This window comes from Pipra filicauda, unplaced genomic scaffold (assembly GCF_003945595.2).
Source record: "Pipra filicauda isolate LSUMZ 115617 unplaced genomic scaffold, ASM394559v2 scaffold1_size10287979_pilon, whole genome shotgun sequence".
Taxonomy (NCBI): Eukaryota; Metazoa; Chordata; class Aves; order Passeriformes; family Pipridae; genus Pipra; species Pipra filicauda.
Genome location: NW_024104310.1, coordinates 6,260,317 through 6,276,053, shown reverse-complemented (window position 1 = coordinate 6,276,053; position 15,737 = coordinate 6,260,317). Strand labels below are relative to the sequence as shown.

Genomic DNA, 15,737 nt, shown 5'->3' with positions numbered 1-15,737 from the left:
CATTTACGCAAGTTGACCTGAAACTTTTCAGGGATGGTTGAAATGGTGCTTTAAAAAGAATAAAATAAAAGGAGATGGGGGGGAGTATGTGTGAGTTTAGAGATTGTCCTTGCAAACATGCTAGAATCACAGAATCACAGAATTTGGGTTGGAAGAGACACTAGAGATCATCCAGTTCCACCCCCTGCCATGGGCAGGGACACCTTCCACTATCCCAGGTTGCTCCAAGCCCCATCCAACCTGGCCTTGAGCACTTCCAGGGATGGGGCAGCCCCAGCTTCTCTGGGCAACCTGTGCCAGGGTCTCACCACCCTCACAGGGAAGAATTTCTTCCTAATATCTAATCCAAACCTTCCCTCTGTCACTTTGAAGCCATTCCTCCTTGTCCTGTCCTTACAAAAAGCCTTGTAGAAACATGATTCAGAATTAGATACTGGTTTGAATTTAAAAAATGAGAAGTGTGAAGCCATTGCCACACCTTAATTGTTTGTCCTCCCTCATGGAGAAAGGACAAGAGTGGTACTTACCCTATCCTGGCTTTATGTCTCTGTTCTTTTTGCTCTTTCTCTGTTACCCAGAAGAGAGATTTTGTGGGGAGACAACTAATTTAAAGCTAAGTTAAAAAAAAAAAGGGAAGGAAAGAGAAAGTCCAGACCTGCTTCTCCAGTGTAAAGAATGACAAATTTCAGTTTAAAATCCCTGTTGAAAAACCCCAGAATTTTTTAGAAACATTTTCACTTTGAAGGCAAAAGCCACTCGTTTGTCAATGTGATGTGGTTTTTTTTGAGAAGGAAAGTTCAGACTCACTCTGAGCACCAGTAGGGAAGGAGTTGCTGGCTCCAGTCCAATTCCCAGGAGATTGTTAATTTGATGACTCCTTGTGCAGAAAGTGATTGATAGAACCTGCTCAAGGTGCCTACAGCTGTGAACAGAATATGGATACGCTGGGGCAGCATTAATTCTGGGAACTCTGCAGTGAAGAGAACACCCTTTTGCAAGGCACTTGGTTGTTTGTTTTTTTTTCTTTGTGAATAGGAGCTGAATCAACAGGAGTCTTGTGCAGGTTTGCAGATACACTTGGGCTTGTGTGTGGATGGAAGGTGCTGTGCGTGTCCCCCTTCCGCAGATGTCATTGCTACAGCTCATCACTGACAGCATCAGCCCCTGTGTTAGATCTGGTTAGATCTGCCAGGCTGCATCCAGAAAGGATCATCTTGTGGTCCTGAGTCTGCTCTATGGTTTGACTGTCGGGATGAGATGAGTGAAGTGATGTGTGTCTCCAAGTGGAGCTTGTTAGTTAAAGAATCGTTGCAACAGCTTTGCTGACGCACATAAATTTGGGATAAAATTTTGAGGGTTAATTAGTTTCACTTCTCCCCCTTTTCCTTACCCCTCATTGGTGTGAGGGAGCATTTTCAAGGGAAGTGCAGGGAATATGCAGTTATGTCACTGATTCCCCTCTGACAGACCACAGAGATGTGTTGGATGACGTGATCTCTGATGTTCCAGGTCTACCTTTCTTCCTAGGATCCTATTTATAGTCTGCTCAGTGTCTCAAAGTTCAGCATAGGCCTGTTCACTCCGAGACACGTTCTAGGGAAGTTGCATGACCTTGTCTGGAGACCACAAGACGGGAAGTGGGGACTTCTGGCGTCTCCATGGGCTGCACCTCTGACAGAGCAGTTTCTCTGTGTCATGCAGTGCGTGGACCAGCCCTGTGCAGCTGTGGGATCCTGATACTGCTGCAGGTCCAAGACAGTCTCTCTATGTGTGCCAGCTTGGGGCCACCCTAAGTCCTTGGCACTGGGTCTTTTTATTCCTTCAGCTCACAGCATGTTTCCATCTGCCACCTTTCCGAGACCTCTTTGTAATTTAAAGATGTGTCCATGTCTCCAATACAACACAGTGCAAAGACCACAGCCAATAGGTGTTAAAAATTGCTGTGTTTAAACATGATATCACAGTAAAAGTAACATTAAAAAAACCCACACGTGTTGGTAGAAAAAGCACCAGCTTGTTTGTTGCTTAAATTTTATTCTTTTTGTTTTAAAACGATTTAAGTGTTTTTAGTTGTGGTTATGGAATGCCGTGTGCATTCATGTGTGTTCCTGATGATAAGAACTCCGGGAAGGCTGATCTATTCTGCTCTGTGTATGTACATGTAACTCAAAGATTTAGGTCTTTAGTGCTTTGCTGGAGTGAGTGTGGCTTTTGCTTCAGCAGAAAGGTCATCTGAGGTGTGGGATATGAGAGAATGATGCTTGTTTATAGCATTGCCTTGACAGAGTGCGTGTGTTTGGAGAAGACAACTGCAGGCTGGGCTGGCAGAAGCCACAGCAGTTTGCAGGAGGAGGAAGGGGCCTGTTTGCACAGCCATGGTCTGGCCACTTAACTCCAACTCATTGGTTTTTTGGGGGGGCTGTTGAAACAGAGAGAACTGCCCAAGTTGTTGGGGGAGAACAGACCCGTCCCCGTGCACCCAGGCACTGATATCTCAGCTCTCCCATGCTGTGCTTTCCTCATTCCTCCATCTAAGGCAATGGTTTTGCTCTTCACTTCCTTACTGCTCTTAACTTGCTCTTTATATGCTGAGAACTATTAATGAGAAATTAATTCAGGTTGAATTGCAGTACTTTATTTTATAATAAGACACATCAGGCTTTCTAGCTCAGGTTTTGTTATTGTCAAGGGGTGACTGAGTTAAAAGGTGCCTGTGTCTCCTTCTCTCTTTCCTGGCATCGTATCCATTGCACCAGGACTCCATTTTAGGGTCATGCCAGGTGCTATGGGAACCTGGGAAATGTGGGACTGGACCTGCATCATATCTGAGACATTTCAGCCGTTGCTGCAGCAACAGGTTAGGAGTTCACGGGCTCTGGGCTGTGGCTTTGAGCACTGGAAGTAGCTGGGCTGGGAGGGAGAAAGAGTTCTTTATGAGCCTGCAAATAACCTTCAGAGGTATCGAGGCAGCCAGGGGAAATAACTTGCCAGCTACATTTCTTTCTGGGTAAACATTTTTCTCCTTTCAAGTGTGCTCAAGAGAGAGGCACAGGTTGTGGGGAGAGGTAATATCTTTTATTAGACCAAAATGATAGAGGTGGAAAAAAACCAGGCTGCCTTTTAGGCACACAAGCCCTTCTTTAGAAGGAAAAAAAATTAAGCTTAGCAGGACAACTGCTGGGAAAATTGGCCCAAATTTAATTTAATTATGTTAATCCATTGAAGGAGAATTAGTGTCTGTGGAGCAAAGGGCAGGGTTAGCAAAAAAACTGTGAAAGTTTGTTGTGGAATGGGAGAGAAACCAGTACCTTTGAAGTGGTGGGGAGTAGCAGGGCTACAGGCATGCAGAATTTTCTTAAATGTGGTTAATTTTGCTTTTTAGGGCTAAGCCCTGCTTGCAGCTCTCCTGGACTAACTTTAATCTGCAAAAGCAAATGAGAAACAGTGCATTTGTCCAAGATCTGAAGGATCTTTTCCATCCAAAGTGATTCTAAGAGGCAGAGATTTAGCATGGCTTACCTTGCCAGCAGTCTGTGCTTTTATAGGAAAGCCCTGATTCCCACTGCCCTATTCTTGCAGTGTGGTCAGCAGGACCAGGGCAGTGACTGTCCCCCTGTACTCAGCACCGCTGAGGCACCTTCAATCCTGTGTTCAGTTTTGGGCCCCTCAGTACAAGAAAGACATTGAGGTGCTGGAGTGAGTCCAGAAAAGGGCAGAGGAGCTGGGGAATGGTCTGGAGCACAAGTCTGATGAGGAGCAGCTGAGGGAGCACTGAAACCTGGTGTGTTTATTACCAAAACATCAACGTCTCCTGCTCCAGGATCCAAGTTGCTGGCTGGATGTGGGGGGCAGCAGCTGTTTTCCCCAACTCTGCCCTCTTCAGCAAATCTTCCCTGCATCAAATGCCACCTGATTTTAACCCAGACATTTGCCCCATTAGCCAAGGAGGGTTAAAGGGTGTGAGGTGCCACGGCTGGACCTCCACAGGTTGAGCTCCTGTGCTGCTGGAGGAGGAGAGCTGAGAGAGGGAAGGAAAAGAATGACTGTCAGGATGTTGCATGGGCTGTGTCTCGGGGGAAAATGGCTTCTTATCCAGGCCTCTGCGTGTGCAGGGAGGTACAGGGGACTTGTGGTAACAAGTGTGCAGGGGGATGAGGACACAGAGGAGGGCAGAGTGTTGCAGAGCACGGGAAAGCTCTGCCAGTGGCTCTGATCCCGTGGAATTTTACTGCGCGCGGCGCTGTCAGAGGAATGGCTATTTTGGGAGTGGAGGGTTGTGGTGAACCACAGACGTAACCTTGCTTTCCCTCCCCGCTGAGCTAAGCCAAACACCTTTTCAATCCTGAGGCCTTTTCCACTGCAGAAGTCCCTGGCAGGTCTCTCGGCGCTGTGCCACAAGCTCTTCGCGTTCGTCAGGAGAAACTTCTTGTGTGATCTGTGGCTTGACCACTGAAACCTTCACATGTGATAAAACTTGCCATTCCAAATGTTTTGGTTTTGGTGTTTGCAAGGTACTGATCACTTCGGGGTTTTAAGGGCATTGTTCTCACCTCTCCCGAGCTGAGGTGCAGTCCCAGTAGCACTGCCTCTGCTTTTGGTTTTTCCTGGGGAAATTCAGAGAGCAGTGGAAGTTCTTCATGATCTCACACCCTGGCTATCAAATAGGCTGTGCCTTAACACATGAATTTATGTTCCATTTTAATCTCTTTCGCTGTTTTTTTGATGCTCTTATTAAGTGACTGGACTCTTAGCAAGTTTAGATTACATTGGAGGTGTTTGCCGGTTTGTGTTCATGAGTATTTTGGGGACTGGCTGGGTCATGTCACTGGTGATTGGATTTAGTTATATATGTGATATGCAGTTTTACTAATTATCATTTTAAAAATAACTGGTTTAGCTTTTTTTTTTAAGCCCATTCCTGAGCACTAATTTCTGTCCCCTTTTGCAAGGGGTAAATGATAAATGCTGTATGCCAGTCAGTCCGAAAGGAAGGGTTGTTTTTGATCTAAACATCCAATCTGGCTGTGCAATTTTTCCAATAGTTGTATGTTTAGCCTGAGGGATAGCACGGGGTAGAAGGGGAATAGGAGGCAGGAGCTCAGCTTTGCCCCTGAGAAAAGGATCTGTGAGACAGTATAACCCACAGATGTTCTATTGGGCATTTGGCATGATGGACTTCTGTAGCTGTCAAAAGCCTCTGATGGGATTGGTTTTGTTTCTTTTCACAAAGCAGTTACTGACTGTGCTGTAAAAGTGCAATTAAAAATCCAAATTGATGTAATTTATGGAGAGCAAGATTCACCAACGATTTGTCAGGTGAAACATTAATAATCTCCCGTGATGCACCCTTTAGCATTATAGTTCTTGGATAAGGAGAAATGTGCTTTCAAGAACCCCCAGCACCTCACACCATGAGTTTTCTGTGTGAGTTTATGAATCCCAAGCTTAAGACGTCAGTGAGCAAACTCCTGCCAAGACATCCTGCATATCAAGAGGGTCTTTCCTCACTTCCTCCTGTATAATTGCTCTGTTTGACCTGCTGGGCTGTGCCCTGCCCTTGAGCCCTACACAGGGGTGACCTTGGCATCCCTTGGGTGGGGTTGCAGGAGGGAGAACGGCAGCAGGATCCAGCTGCTGGTGAGCCTTTGCTGACTTGCAAAGGGAACGTGCTCCACTGGTGTGTCTGCTGCAGTGCAATCTGGACTGGGGGAGGGTAATTGGATAATTTTTCTCTTTATCAGATTCTGGACACGGCTCCAGACAGTGGCAAAATGCTTTGTGCATGTGGGTTGAATTTACGTGGACGTTTGTCTGCATCTCTCACTAGATGGAGGCAGGCAGCAGTTCTGTTTTGCCACAGGTCATTCACAGACAGCCCTTCTAAGGGTGCTAAGTTCCAAAGCAGTATTTCTGCCTGCCTGTCAGAGTGTCTGGGTCCCTTCTTTGCTTGCTTAGGGGCTTCTGTCGTGGTTGAAATCAGGCTCTTGAGCTTCTAGCTCACGGGTCACTGTGACAGTGTTTATTTAATAATTGATCCCTCTGTTTAGAATCAGAATCATTTAGTCAGGAAAAGACCCTTAAGATCATCAAGTCTGTGCTGTGTTGATACCTCTGCCCCTGGTATCTTGTGCATTGGCTGAATCATGGTGGCAGTGGGTGCCTGTTGACAGTGTTTGCAGCTACTGAAGAAACTCCAAGTCCTGGGTTTCTCTTCATCTCCAAGCTTTTTTTCCCCTCTGGGTTTTGGAAAAAGAGCAGCATTTATGTTCACAAGCAAGTTCTTTGACACTGGCTTTCATATGGATGAGTGTTGTTCCTGTTCTCTGGATCAGGAGAGCAAACCCAGGACTGGTCTGACATTGACCTTCTGATGAAGGCAGTGGGCAACCCAGGTGGCTGTTGGTCTGGCAGATGTGCACTTTCACTGGTACATGTTGGTCAAGTTTCCTGCTACCCCATGCTCACATAGCAAACAGAAATGGAAAGGTGCTTTGTCCACTGGGCATAATGTGCTTCTCTGATGTTCCCTCTTGTCTTCATGAAAAAAAAAAATATAAAAAAAATACACCTGGAAAGAGCTAAAGAAGTTAATTAAGGATTACTCTAGTGTCAGAAGCTATGTATTTCCATTTAGTTACATGAAGAAGGGTTAAAAGGGGATGAGGTTGCAGTCTGTGAATACCTGCAGAAGATGGGGAGTGTTTATTAATAGAGGGGTCTCTAAGATACAGGGATATCAAGATCTAACGAGTGGAATACAAGGTGACCTATGGTCAAACTGGTATTGAGGTATTAGTTGCAAAGAGGTTATTGGAGTAAGTGCATGAGCTCTTTAGACTAAGACTCTCTAAAAGAGGCTGTTTGGTGATTCTGGGTCAAGATAGGGTTGTAGAGGCTGCTAAATGAATTTCTGTGGTCCTTGTATACAGCCAGGAAGGCCAGATCAGGTTAAGTCCTTTCTGAATTAATGTATTTAGCTCTGCAGACTCATGTGGTCTCGAGCAAGGCTTTTTTTTTTTGTCTGTCATGGATTCCTGTTCTTTAAATGAGATATAGAAAACAACTCATCTCTCTCTCCATCTGACAGTGCGGCTGAAAGTCCATCAGGACAGAGACTGCCCTTTGCAGGTAATGAGTGATGCTGAGGGATTGAATCTTGTCTTTCAGTTCAGGTTCTCTTTGATAAATGATAAATATTGTATGCCAGTCAATCAAAAAACCATGTATTTTCAAAAACCAGAGAAAATGGAAGGCTGATGCCTCTGCAAACCAAAGTCAGGATTGTCAGTGTCATCATCACATGGTTCCATATTTCTTTTCACTATGTTACATTTCAGTGTTTTTGTCACTACATGTTCAAAGTCTCACCAATTGAAAGGGCTTTTACTGAAGCTGACAGCATTTCTGGGGCGCTCCCCATCCTCCCTCCATCCCCTTTCAGCCCTCACAAACTCTTCCCTCTGCCTGGGGATATCCCCAGTGGTTGCATCTCCTTCTGGAGAGGTGGATGCTGGCCTTGGAGGGAGCTGCTGGAGTTTACACAGGCAGAAAGGCTCAACTGGACTATCAGCACCATGGCTGTGAAAAGCACAGTGGGATCTTCAGCGGCCACGAGTGACCACATCTGTGGTTTTTCCCTGGATCCAGGCGGAAGTGTGTGTGTGACAAGGTATGGCCCCGGGGCCACACGCTCCAGCCGTGCTCAGGAATGACTCACAGGACAATATTCTTCCCTTCTGCAACACCCAGGACTTTTCCCTGACTCTTCCCGTCCCTAACTCTGCCTGCTGTGTGTGTGAGAGACCGAGATCAGGACTCACCGTGTTCTACAGGACTCTGCTTTACTTCTCCAGGCTTTCTGTGGGCTCCATCCAGCTGGTGCCTTTTTTTTTTTTTTGCAGTGTTGATGGAAGCAGCTTCATGGAACTACCGTAAGCTGCCTCTTAGTAATGACCTATTAGTGAAGCCAACAATAACAGCACTGTCTAGACCATCTGAGCACAGCTAAATTATTCCTTTGTCCCTTCTTCATTTGCTTTCTCTCCGGACTCTTGAATTGTTTTGGGTGGTCCGTGTTGACCTTCAGGCTTTCTATTTCTCCCTTGTGGGTTTTATTTTTTCCTTCTCCAAGAGCAGCGAACTGGCTGTACTAAGACTGAAACTCCAGGTTCCTCTCTCCCTCACGCACTCTGGAGCCAGAGCCATGGAGCAGCACCGGAAGCGTGTATCTGAAGGGCAGAGAGATGTGTCATCTTCTGGCTCTTTGATTTTGCCAAGTGCCAAATGCTCCAGATTCTCATTGCTAGTGAATCTGGGACTTGTGAGTCTTAACATCTCGCAGAACTGAAAACTTGATGAGAGAAGGAGGTGTTCTGGTTTTGATATAAGATCCTGCCAAAACAAATGAGTTGTGCTTTAATAAAAATATAAACCCAAACTTCCCATATCCACTGTAGCTCCACTGGCCATTGCTTCCTGGGAGTGCTCTTGGCTTACTACTTCTGTGTGTTCCTCTCTTCAACGTGGCTATGGATATATCCCCCCACCCCCAAACCTCTGGGAAATTAATATCTTTGAGACATCTATTATTCTTGGTTGGAAGTGGTCCTTGGTTGGATGGGCTGGCAGCATGATCAAATGAGCTTTGTCTCAGGGAGATGATTTAAAAAGCACAAAATCGGGGTGTTGGTGGGAAGTAGGGATGAAAGAAATGAGTTTCCTAGTGAAAGAAATAGCTGAAAATAAAGACAGAACTGAGGATGGAAGAAGAGACACCAGGGACAGAGGGACAGTACTAAACACAATTTATTTTTATGTTTCATTTCTGCTGTCTCTGTAATCAGCTTTTTTTTGTCCTGATCTTCCATGGTAAAAATAATCCTGTTTATATGTGTTCTGGGTAGAGAGCAGACATCATTGAACAATTCATCCTGTCAGCCTACAGTACCTTAAGTGAATTTGTACAAAATGGTGCAAGAGTGAAGCTGGGCCAGAAGGTTGTTCAGGAGCAAGAACGTGCTCACATTGTGAAAGGGTTTCCACGAGTCTCCAAGTCCATCCAAGTGCTGAGGATACTTCACTGGTGGTGTGCAATTCGCAGCTGTTTTGTTCTGGAGCCATGGCAAAGCCTGGGAAGGTGTTTGCTGTGCAGTCTCAGTGCTGCCTTCTCACAAGGCTGAAGAAAACTTGAGCCCTGCCAGGGCTAGAAAAGGAGAATCTTGATCCTGCCTGTCCCTTGGGCCTGGGATTCCTGATGATTGGCATTTTGCCCCTGGGAGAGCCGTCCATTCTGCACCCACTCCTCACTCAAACTGAGCCAAATGGAGAACAAGCAGCCTGTGACACCCCCTTCTCTGGAAGGGCTTGGGAGTGTCATTTGGCTTTAATTATCCAGTTAGCTCCAGTGCTTGTTTGAATTTTGACTGAACTGGCTGAGCTGGCCGCTTATTTCCATGGAACAAAGTTCTCCACCCTTCTTGCGAGTCAGCTTGGAGACCCCAGGAGCAGTAATTAGAATGGGCAAGAGGTTTAGTCTGGAAGGCATCAGTCCCTGTGCAAAGCTGTCATGGAGAGGACTGGGAAGTGTCGGTTTTGCAACCGATGATGCAAATCATTCTCCTGCTCAGAAGTTGCTTCAAACCATGGTGTGGGGGTTTTTGTTTTGAACAGTTGAGGCTTTGGTCATCGTGTCTCTGAAATTGCAGCTCTCTTGGACTAAAAACACACTGTTAAAAGTGGTTAAAAAATACTTAAGCACATATAAATACGTTCGTTCAAGGAAATACTGTATTTCTTCTTGTGTGTAAGTCATGTTCTTTTGCACTCCAGCAGTAGAAAACAACTTCTCCTGCTCATATAGAGAGAAATTTTCTTACCTTATTTTGTAGCAGTGATGGTGCAGATTTTGGTTTTTTTTGGACAAGTAACACCCATGTTTTATAATTAAAAATCCTCAAATGCTCTTCAGAATGCTCTTTTGCATTGGCTTTTTAGTAGATAGAGGAACAAAGATGCTGAGTTGACAGTCAAATACAAGAAATGACTTCTCTTTCTTTTTTCTTTCTTCTTTCAGTAACTGATTTAGGGCAGCTGGAGCCCAGTTTTACACCACTGGTTCTTGGCTGCTTCAGTTGATGGTTGGGTATTTCTGAAAATCGGCTGAATTTAGGCAGTTACTGAAAGGGAGTGGATTCTCCTTGCTTTGCTATGCTGGGAGAGATGCAAAAGGTCGCTTCTGGCAGAGATGTGTAGCCTGACTTCCTCAGAAATGTGACTTCCATAGTGATGCAGCTGGACTTGCAGCAGTAGGAATTTTTAAACCTGTGTTTGATGGACTCGAAAGACTGTGTTGCAAAAAGTATTGGCAAAAATGATGGGTAGGTAAAGGAGAAAGATTCACTTATTGCTTTGAGGGCAGTGTCACATAAACCAAACCTTTCCTAGACGTTGGAAACTCCTTGGTGTTTAAGAAGAACACAGAAGTCCAAGGGAAATTGGCCTTCCTTGCTTTGCCCTCTGGTAAACAACTTGTCACAAGTGGTCTGTGGGGAGCTTGGGCCAACTCTTGGGGGCTGCAGGTCTTTCTCTTGGGATGGAGAGAAGTGGCTTTACAACCACTCCAGTAAACTTTGAAATTACTCTGTCTCTGTTTGTTGGTTTATTATTATTTGTTATTATTATTACTATTGCCCTCCAGCAAATCCTGCTGTCCCTCCCTGGGGCAAGTTCTGGACTATCCTTGGTGGATTAACCAGAGATGAATCTCTTTGAAGATGCTGCTGGGCCTGGCCAGGGAGGTTTGGAATTGGGAGAGTGGTGGTGAATAGGGTGGTTTTGGTAGCAAAAGCCTGGCTCTGCCTCTGCCTGTTGAAGCCCTGTTTGCCCGTGACTTTATGGATTGTGTTTTGTGTCAGGAAAAACAGTTCAGGAAACTTTTGTTGTCACTCGGGCTGGAAAAAAAGAAAGGGGGCGAGGGGCATTGCAGAGATTAGGGCTTTGGTGGAAAATTCCTGGAGGGCAGCGTAAGGGGTTTTGTTTTGTAGGTTTGTTTTAGCTTGTCCCTCCCCTCTTTCCCTCCCCCCACCAAAAAAAAAAAGAGGCTTTTTTTCTTCTTTTTTTTTTTTTGTTTTTTTTTTTTATTTTTTTCTTAGTTTTTTTGGTTATTTTGGTTAGTCCGGGTTATTTTCCCCAAAATACTGTATGATAAACTGTGGTTTGGTCCAAATGGTCCTTTAAAAAAAAAAAAAAAGGCAACCCAAACCAAACCAACAACAACAAAAGAAAAATACCCCAAACCCAAACTATGGGGATACTCTTGTTGTGGGTTTGGGTTTCGTTTGTTTGTTTGTTTTGTTTTTTTTTTCTGAACTAGAACTGAAAATTATCTTTTTCTTGAGTGTTTTCTTGTGGCATTTCAGGCTGCTCTCCCTGCCACCCCTTTGGAAAAACATAACTGTGTTTTTAGTAAAAAGGGAAATGTGGAAAGGAAAAGGAATTGTATTTTAATGTACTTTGGTATGAATTTTATTATTTTATCAATTGTATATTTAATATTGATACATAGATATCTGTTTATATACTAAATATACACACACACACATTGTGTACAGGAAAATGTAGGCACTTTCCTAATAGTCTGATGGAGGCATTGGAGCTCATTTCTGAGCAATAAAATGAAAGTGACACTGGATTTTAAACATTTTCCCCCAGTTTTCCCCCTTATTTCTTTAATGAGATGTCTCTGGGTGCACAGCATGCATGATGAGTCTTTTTCTCACATCTTTTTTTTTTTCCACGCCTTCAGTCCTGACAGAACCCAGCAGGAGGAGCAGAAAAAGAGGATATGATATTGTATCTGAGTACGAGGATCCAGGACATACACCTCCCTGGGGAAAGATCCTCAGTATTTGGGTCTGGTCCTGTCTGATTTCATACAATTTTTGTAATTTTTCACATATTTGTGGACTTTGAGTTAAATCTGCAGGCTGGCTTGGTGTAGGGGTGGTTCTGTCCCTGGAGACACTTGCTTTTAGACAAAATTTGTAGCTGTATTTGTATTTTTACAGTAATAGCTGCACGTGCCTAATATTTGTCTTGGGTATATCACAAACATGGAGCGTGCAGTGGGTTCTCACACCCTCCTAAGGAGTGTGCCCTGCCCTAGGTCTTGACAGGGCTCTTAGAGCTTGTGGTTGGTATTTTGCAGTGTCACAGTTCAGAGCTGCTTTAAGAGGCCACAAGCACAGATGGAAAAGTGTTGAAAAGGAGGAGATTGGTTTCAGATCGAACGGGTCCTTCAAAGTTCTCTGATTTCTTCTATCCAGCATTGCTGACTTTATCTCTTCTTATGAATTCCTTGCCCTCTCCCGTGGTTTCTTGCTGCCTCTGGTTTTGGAAATCATTCTGTGGTTCTTGAGCACCCTTAATGAAGAGGGAAGAAAGGAGGAGATGAAGAACTGTGTTGTGCCCCATCATCTGCTGCCATGAGCTTTCTGGGTCCCGAAAGGTTTCTGTCCTGCAGAGCACCACCATACACCCCAAAAACTGGATCTGGAAGGGACTTTAAAGATAATCCAGTTCCAATCCCCCTGCCATGAGCAGGGACACCTTCCACTTGACCAGACTGCTCCATCCAACCTGGCCTTGAACACTTCCAGGGATGGGGCATTCACAGCTTCTCTGGGCAACCTGTGCCAGGGCTTCACCACTCTGACAGTGGAAAATTTCTTCCTAACATCTAATCTAAACTGACCCTCTGTCAGTTTAAAGACATTGTCTCATGTCCTGTCACTCACTACTTGCCCTTGTCAAGATTTCCTCTCCGGTTTTCTTGTAAGCCCCCTTCTGGTACTGAAAGGCTGCAATAAGATCTGAGGATTTGGCTCACCAGTGGTGAAGAACCTGTATTTCCAAGACACCATGAGCTGGAATGCCTTGGAACGTCTCTCTTAAAAGGAAGGCTTGACATCGTGGCTCCTGATCCATTTGGATTGAAAGCTTGTCTTTGCAATGCTGTGCTTTTACTCTGTAGTTCTGGGGGTGAGGTTGCCTTCCACACTTCAGCTGTCTCATCTTCTTTTGCAGATGAAGAAGAAGCTCTGAACTCTATTATGAAGGATTTGGCAGCGTTGGGCAAATGTGGGGGGCTGCTGGACAACAACAGGAATAAAACCAGTGTCCACTGCAGTAAACAGGTAAGGCATTGCTTGATTCTACCTCAAATTCCAACAGACTGAAGAGGTGGGCATGGTGCTTGCCATGCTGGTAGTGCAGAGTTTAAATGTTAGAACTGAATTTGACAAGTGCTGCAGGACCTTAGTACATCAGAAATACCGTAATTTCACCAAGGCATAAGCTTTAGGTTCTCTTTTTGAAGAGCTGAAAGGAAGTTACAGGCATCCCCATATCACAGAGGAGCAGAGAAGGGCAGTGCCCCAAATAATTAAAAAATATAACAACAGAGCTTGAAACTGGGTTTTAAGCTCAATTCCCACCTCAAGGCACTTTTAACCGTTGGTTAACACTGAAAGTAGTAGAACTTGTCTGTGCAGCTTTAAGACTTGGATAAGTCAAATGTTTTGTACTGACAGCATTGATGAAATACAGTACTTATTACGTGCACATTTGACTTCAGATATTTGAAAGACAGACTGCCAACTTTGAGCTGTAGACACCCAGGCTCTTTGGGGAGGAATAATGTCATTCTTATATAAAGTGTTTAATTATTAATTACTGGTGTTTATCTTTACACTCCTAAACCCAAACATTTTGGCCCTGTTGCACATTCAGAGTTGTTTTGGTGAACAAAAACGTTGTCCCTTGAGAAATGTTGGAAATTATTTGCTGACATTGATATAATAGCTGAGTTGGATTTAATAGCCTGTTTGTGTATGGAACAAATATTACGCGAACACGAAAGTTGTGAAGAAATCAATTGAGTTGTCAAAATAGCAAGAAAAAAAGGGAGACAAAAATTAAGAGGACTGGGAAGCTGCTGGAGAAGCATGGGAGCAGATCCACTAGGAATTCCACTTCTAGTGCTGTGGCTTAGAATAAGCTTGCAGCCAACTTTGCAACTGCTGAATGCCCAGCAAGGAGGAAAACAAATTGTCATTTACTGTTGTCATGCATTTTTTAAATGGCACTTGTGCTACAAACAAAGAGCTCTGCATGCAGAGAGGAAAAATCCTATCCCGAATCCCTCTAGACTTCCTAGACACATGCAGACGAAAACACGTGCGCACGTAGCATGTCTTGTCTCAAAGTGTGTTGTCCTGGCGGTAGCAGCTGTCCAAGTTGAATCACTGGACTTGTGTTCATCTCATGCTGAAATAAGTCCAAGATGTTTACAGGACTGACCAGAGAAATTCGGAACTGGCTCCTCTGCAGCTGCAGGCGAAGCAGAAAACCCAGCGCAGCCTTGGATGGCTCCAAGGGCAGCATTTTCTGCACGTTGATGGGTGGGGACCATACTGAGCCATCTCGGGTTGCTTTCAGGGCAGCAAAGCTTTTTAGACCTCTCGTAAATGACATACTTGTTTTTGCACAATGAGGGGAAAATCCCTGCTGTCACATCTGAGAACTGTGCTGTAAAAGCTGCAGATGCACAGTTAGCCAGATAACTTGTGGAAAATAAGGAGAATAATGGTTTTCATTGACTGAATATCTGCAGAAGTTTCATAAAGTTGACATCTTGCAATGAAGTTCATATCCACAGCCCACCCACTCTGTATCTTCATTTATAAATCACCAGCAGAGTTGGTGCTCTGATATCAGCTTTCGAATAGTTAGCTGCCACTTGAGTGTAATTTTATTATATTGGGAATCAAACTTTCCTTCTTATTACAGCGCTGATGCTTGGAAAAACAATTGCCTCCTTTCTGATTTTTCCCTTTTATCCACAAGTGGAGCAGCTGTAGCTGCGTGCTCAGTGTTACTCAGAGCTCTCTGATGGAGGAGATGCAGATAGTCAGCATCCCGCTCTCCTCGCGCATCCGGAGCTGAGGATTCAGACCAACAGGCCCCACGAGATGAAGGGCGTTGGAGGATGTTGAATTGTTGCTTCACTAAATTGGACTAGCTGGAACAAGTCTGGCTCGTGGGACGACGGGAGTCTAGTCTGGGAGGTGGGGAGTGGCCAAAGTAGGTGGAATCAGTCCGGGACTTGGTTCGTGTTTGCAGCTCAGAAACTTTTAATCGAGTTGTTTGGGGATTTTTCTCCTTGTTTTTTAGGACAGAAATTGATGTGGGGGAGAGATTGCTTTGGCAATGCTGTTGTCCTGCCAGTGATTTGTTGTTCCTTTGGTACTTGGTGTTCCCTTTTCTTTCTCTTTTATTTTTTTCTTCTGATCAGGTTGGCTGGTTGGGCTGAAGGATGTCCTGCACAGTCTCCCTTATTGGAGAGGGAGTGAGGCACGGGGCATTTAGATCTTAAAATGTCCTCTTGATCATCTCATTGCTGGTGCCTCTATTGAGGCCCTGCAGGAACCCGCTCACATAGAACTATTTGGGTCTGGAAGTTCAGTTGTTCAATTAATAATAATAATAATCTTTCCTTTTCTGTGGAAAAATGCTTTTCTGAGGCATGGGAATCCTTTAGTCAGTGTTCCAAATTTCCAGTGAAAAACACTTTTGAACAAGAATGTCTTGGCTAACTAGCCAGTTCTTTGTGGCTTGCAGCAGCTTTTTGGTCCACAGAGAAACACAACCAAAATGCTATCTCATTCCTGTCTCCTGGA

General features: G+C 44.6%; 1 protein-coding gene across 3 annotated transcripts in view; it reads left to right on the top strand.

Annotated features, from left to right (window-relative positions):
• The window catches only part of LOC113994408 (mitogen-activated protein kinase kinase kinase 3-like), a 78,134-nt gene that overhangs the window by 21,961 nt on the left and 40,436 nt on the right, over positions 1–15,737 (top strand). For all 3 annotated transcript variants that reach the window (XM_027733417.2, XM_027733416.2, XM_027733415.2), the window contains exon 3: positions 13,084–13,193. In XM_027733417.2, coding sequence (XP_027589218.1) covers positions 13,084–13,193 — 110 coding nt within the window. The remainder of the gene's footprint in view (positions 1–13,083; positions 13,194–15,737) is intronic.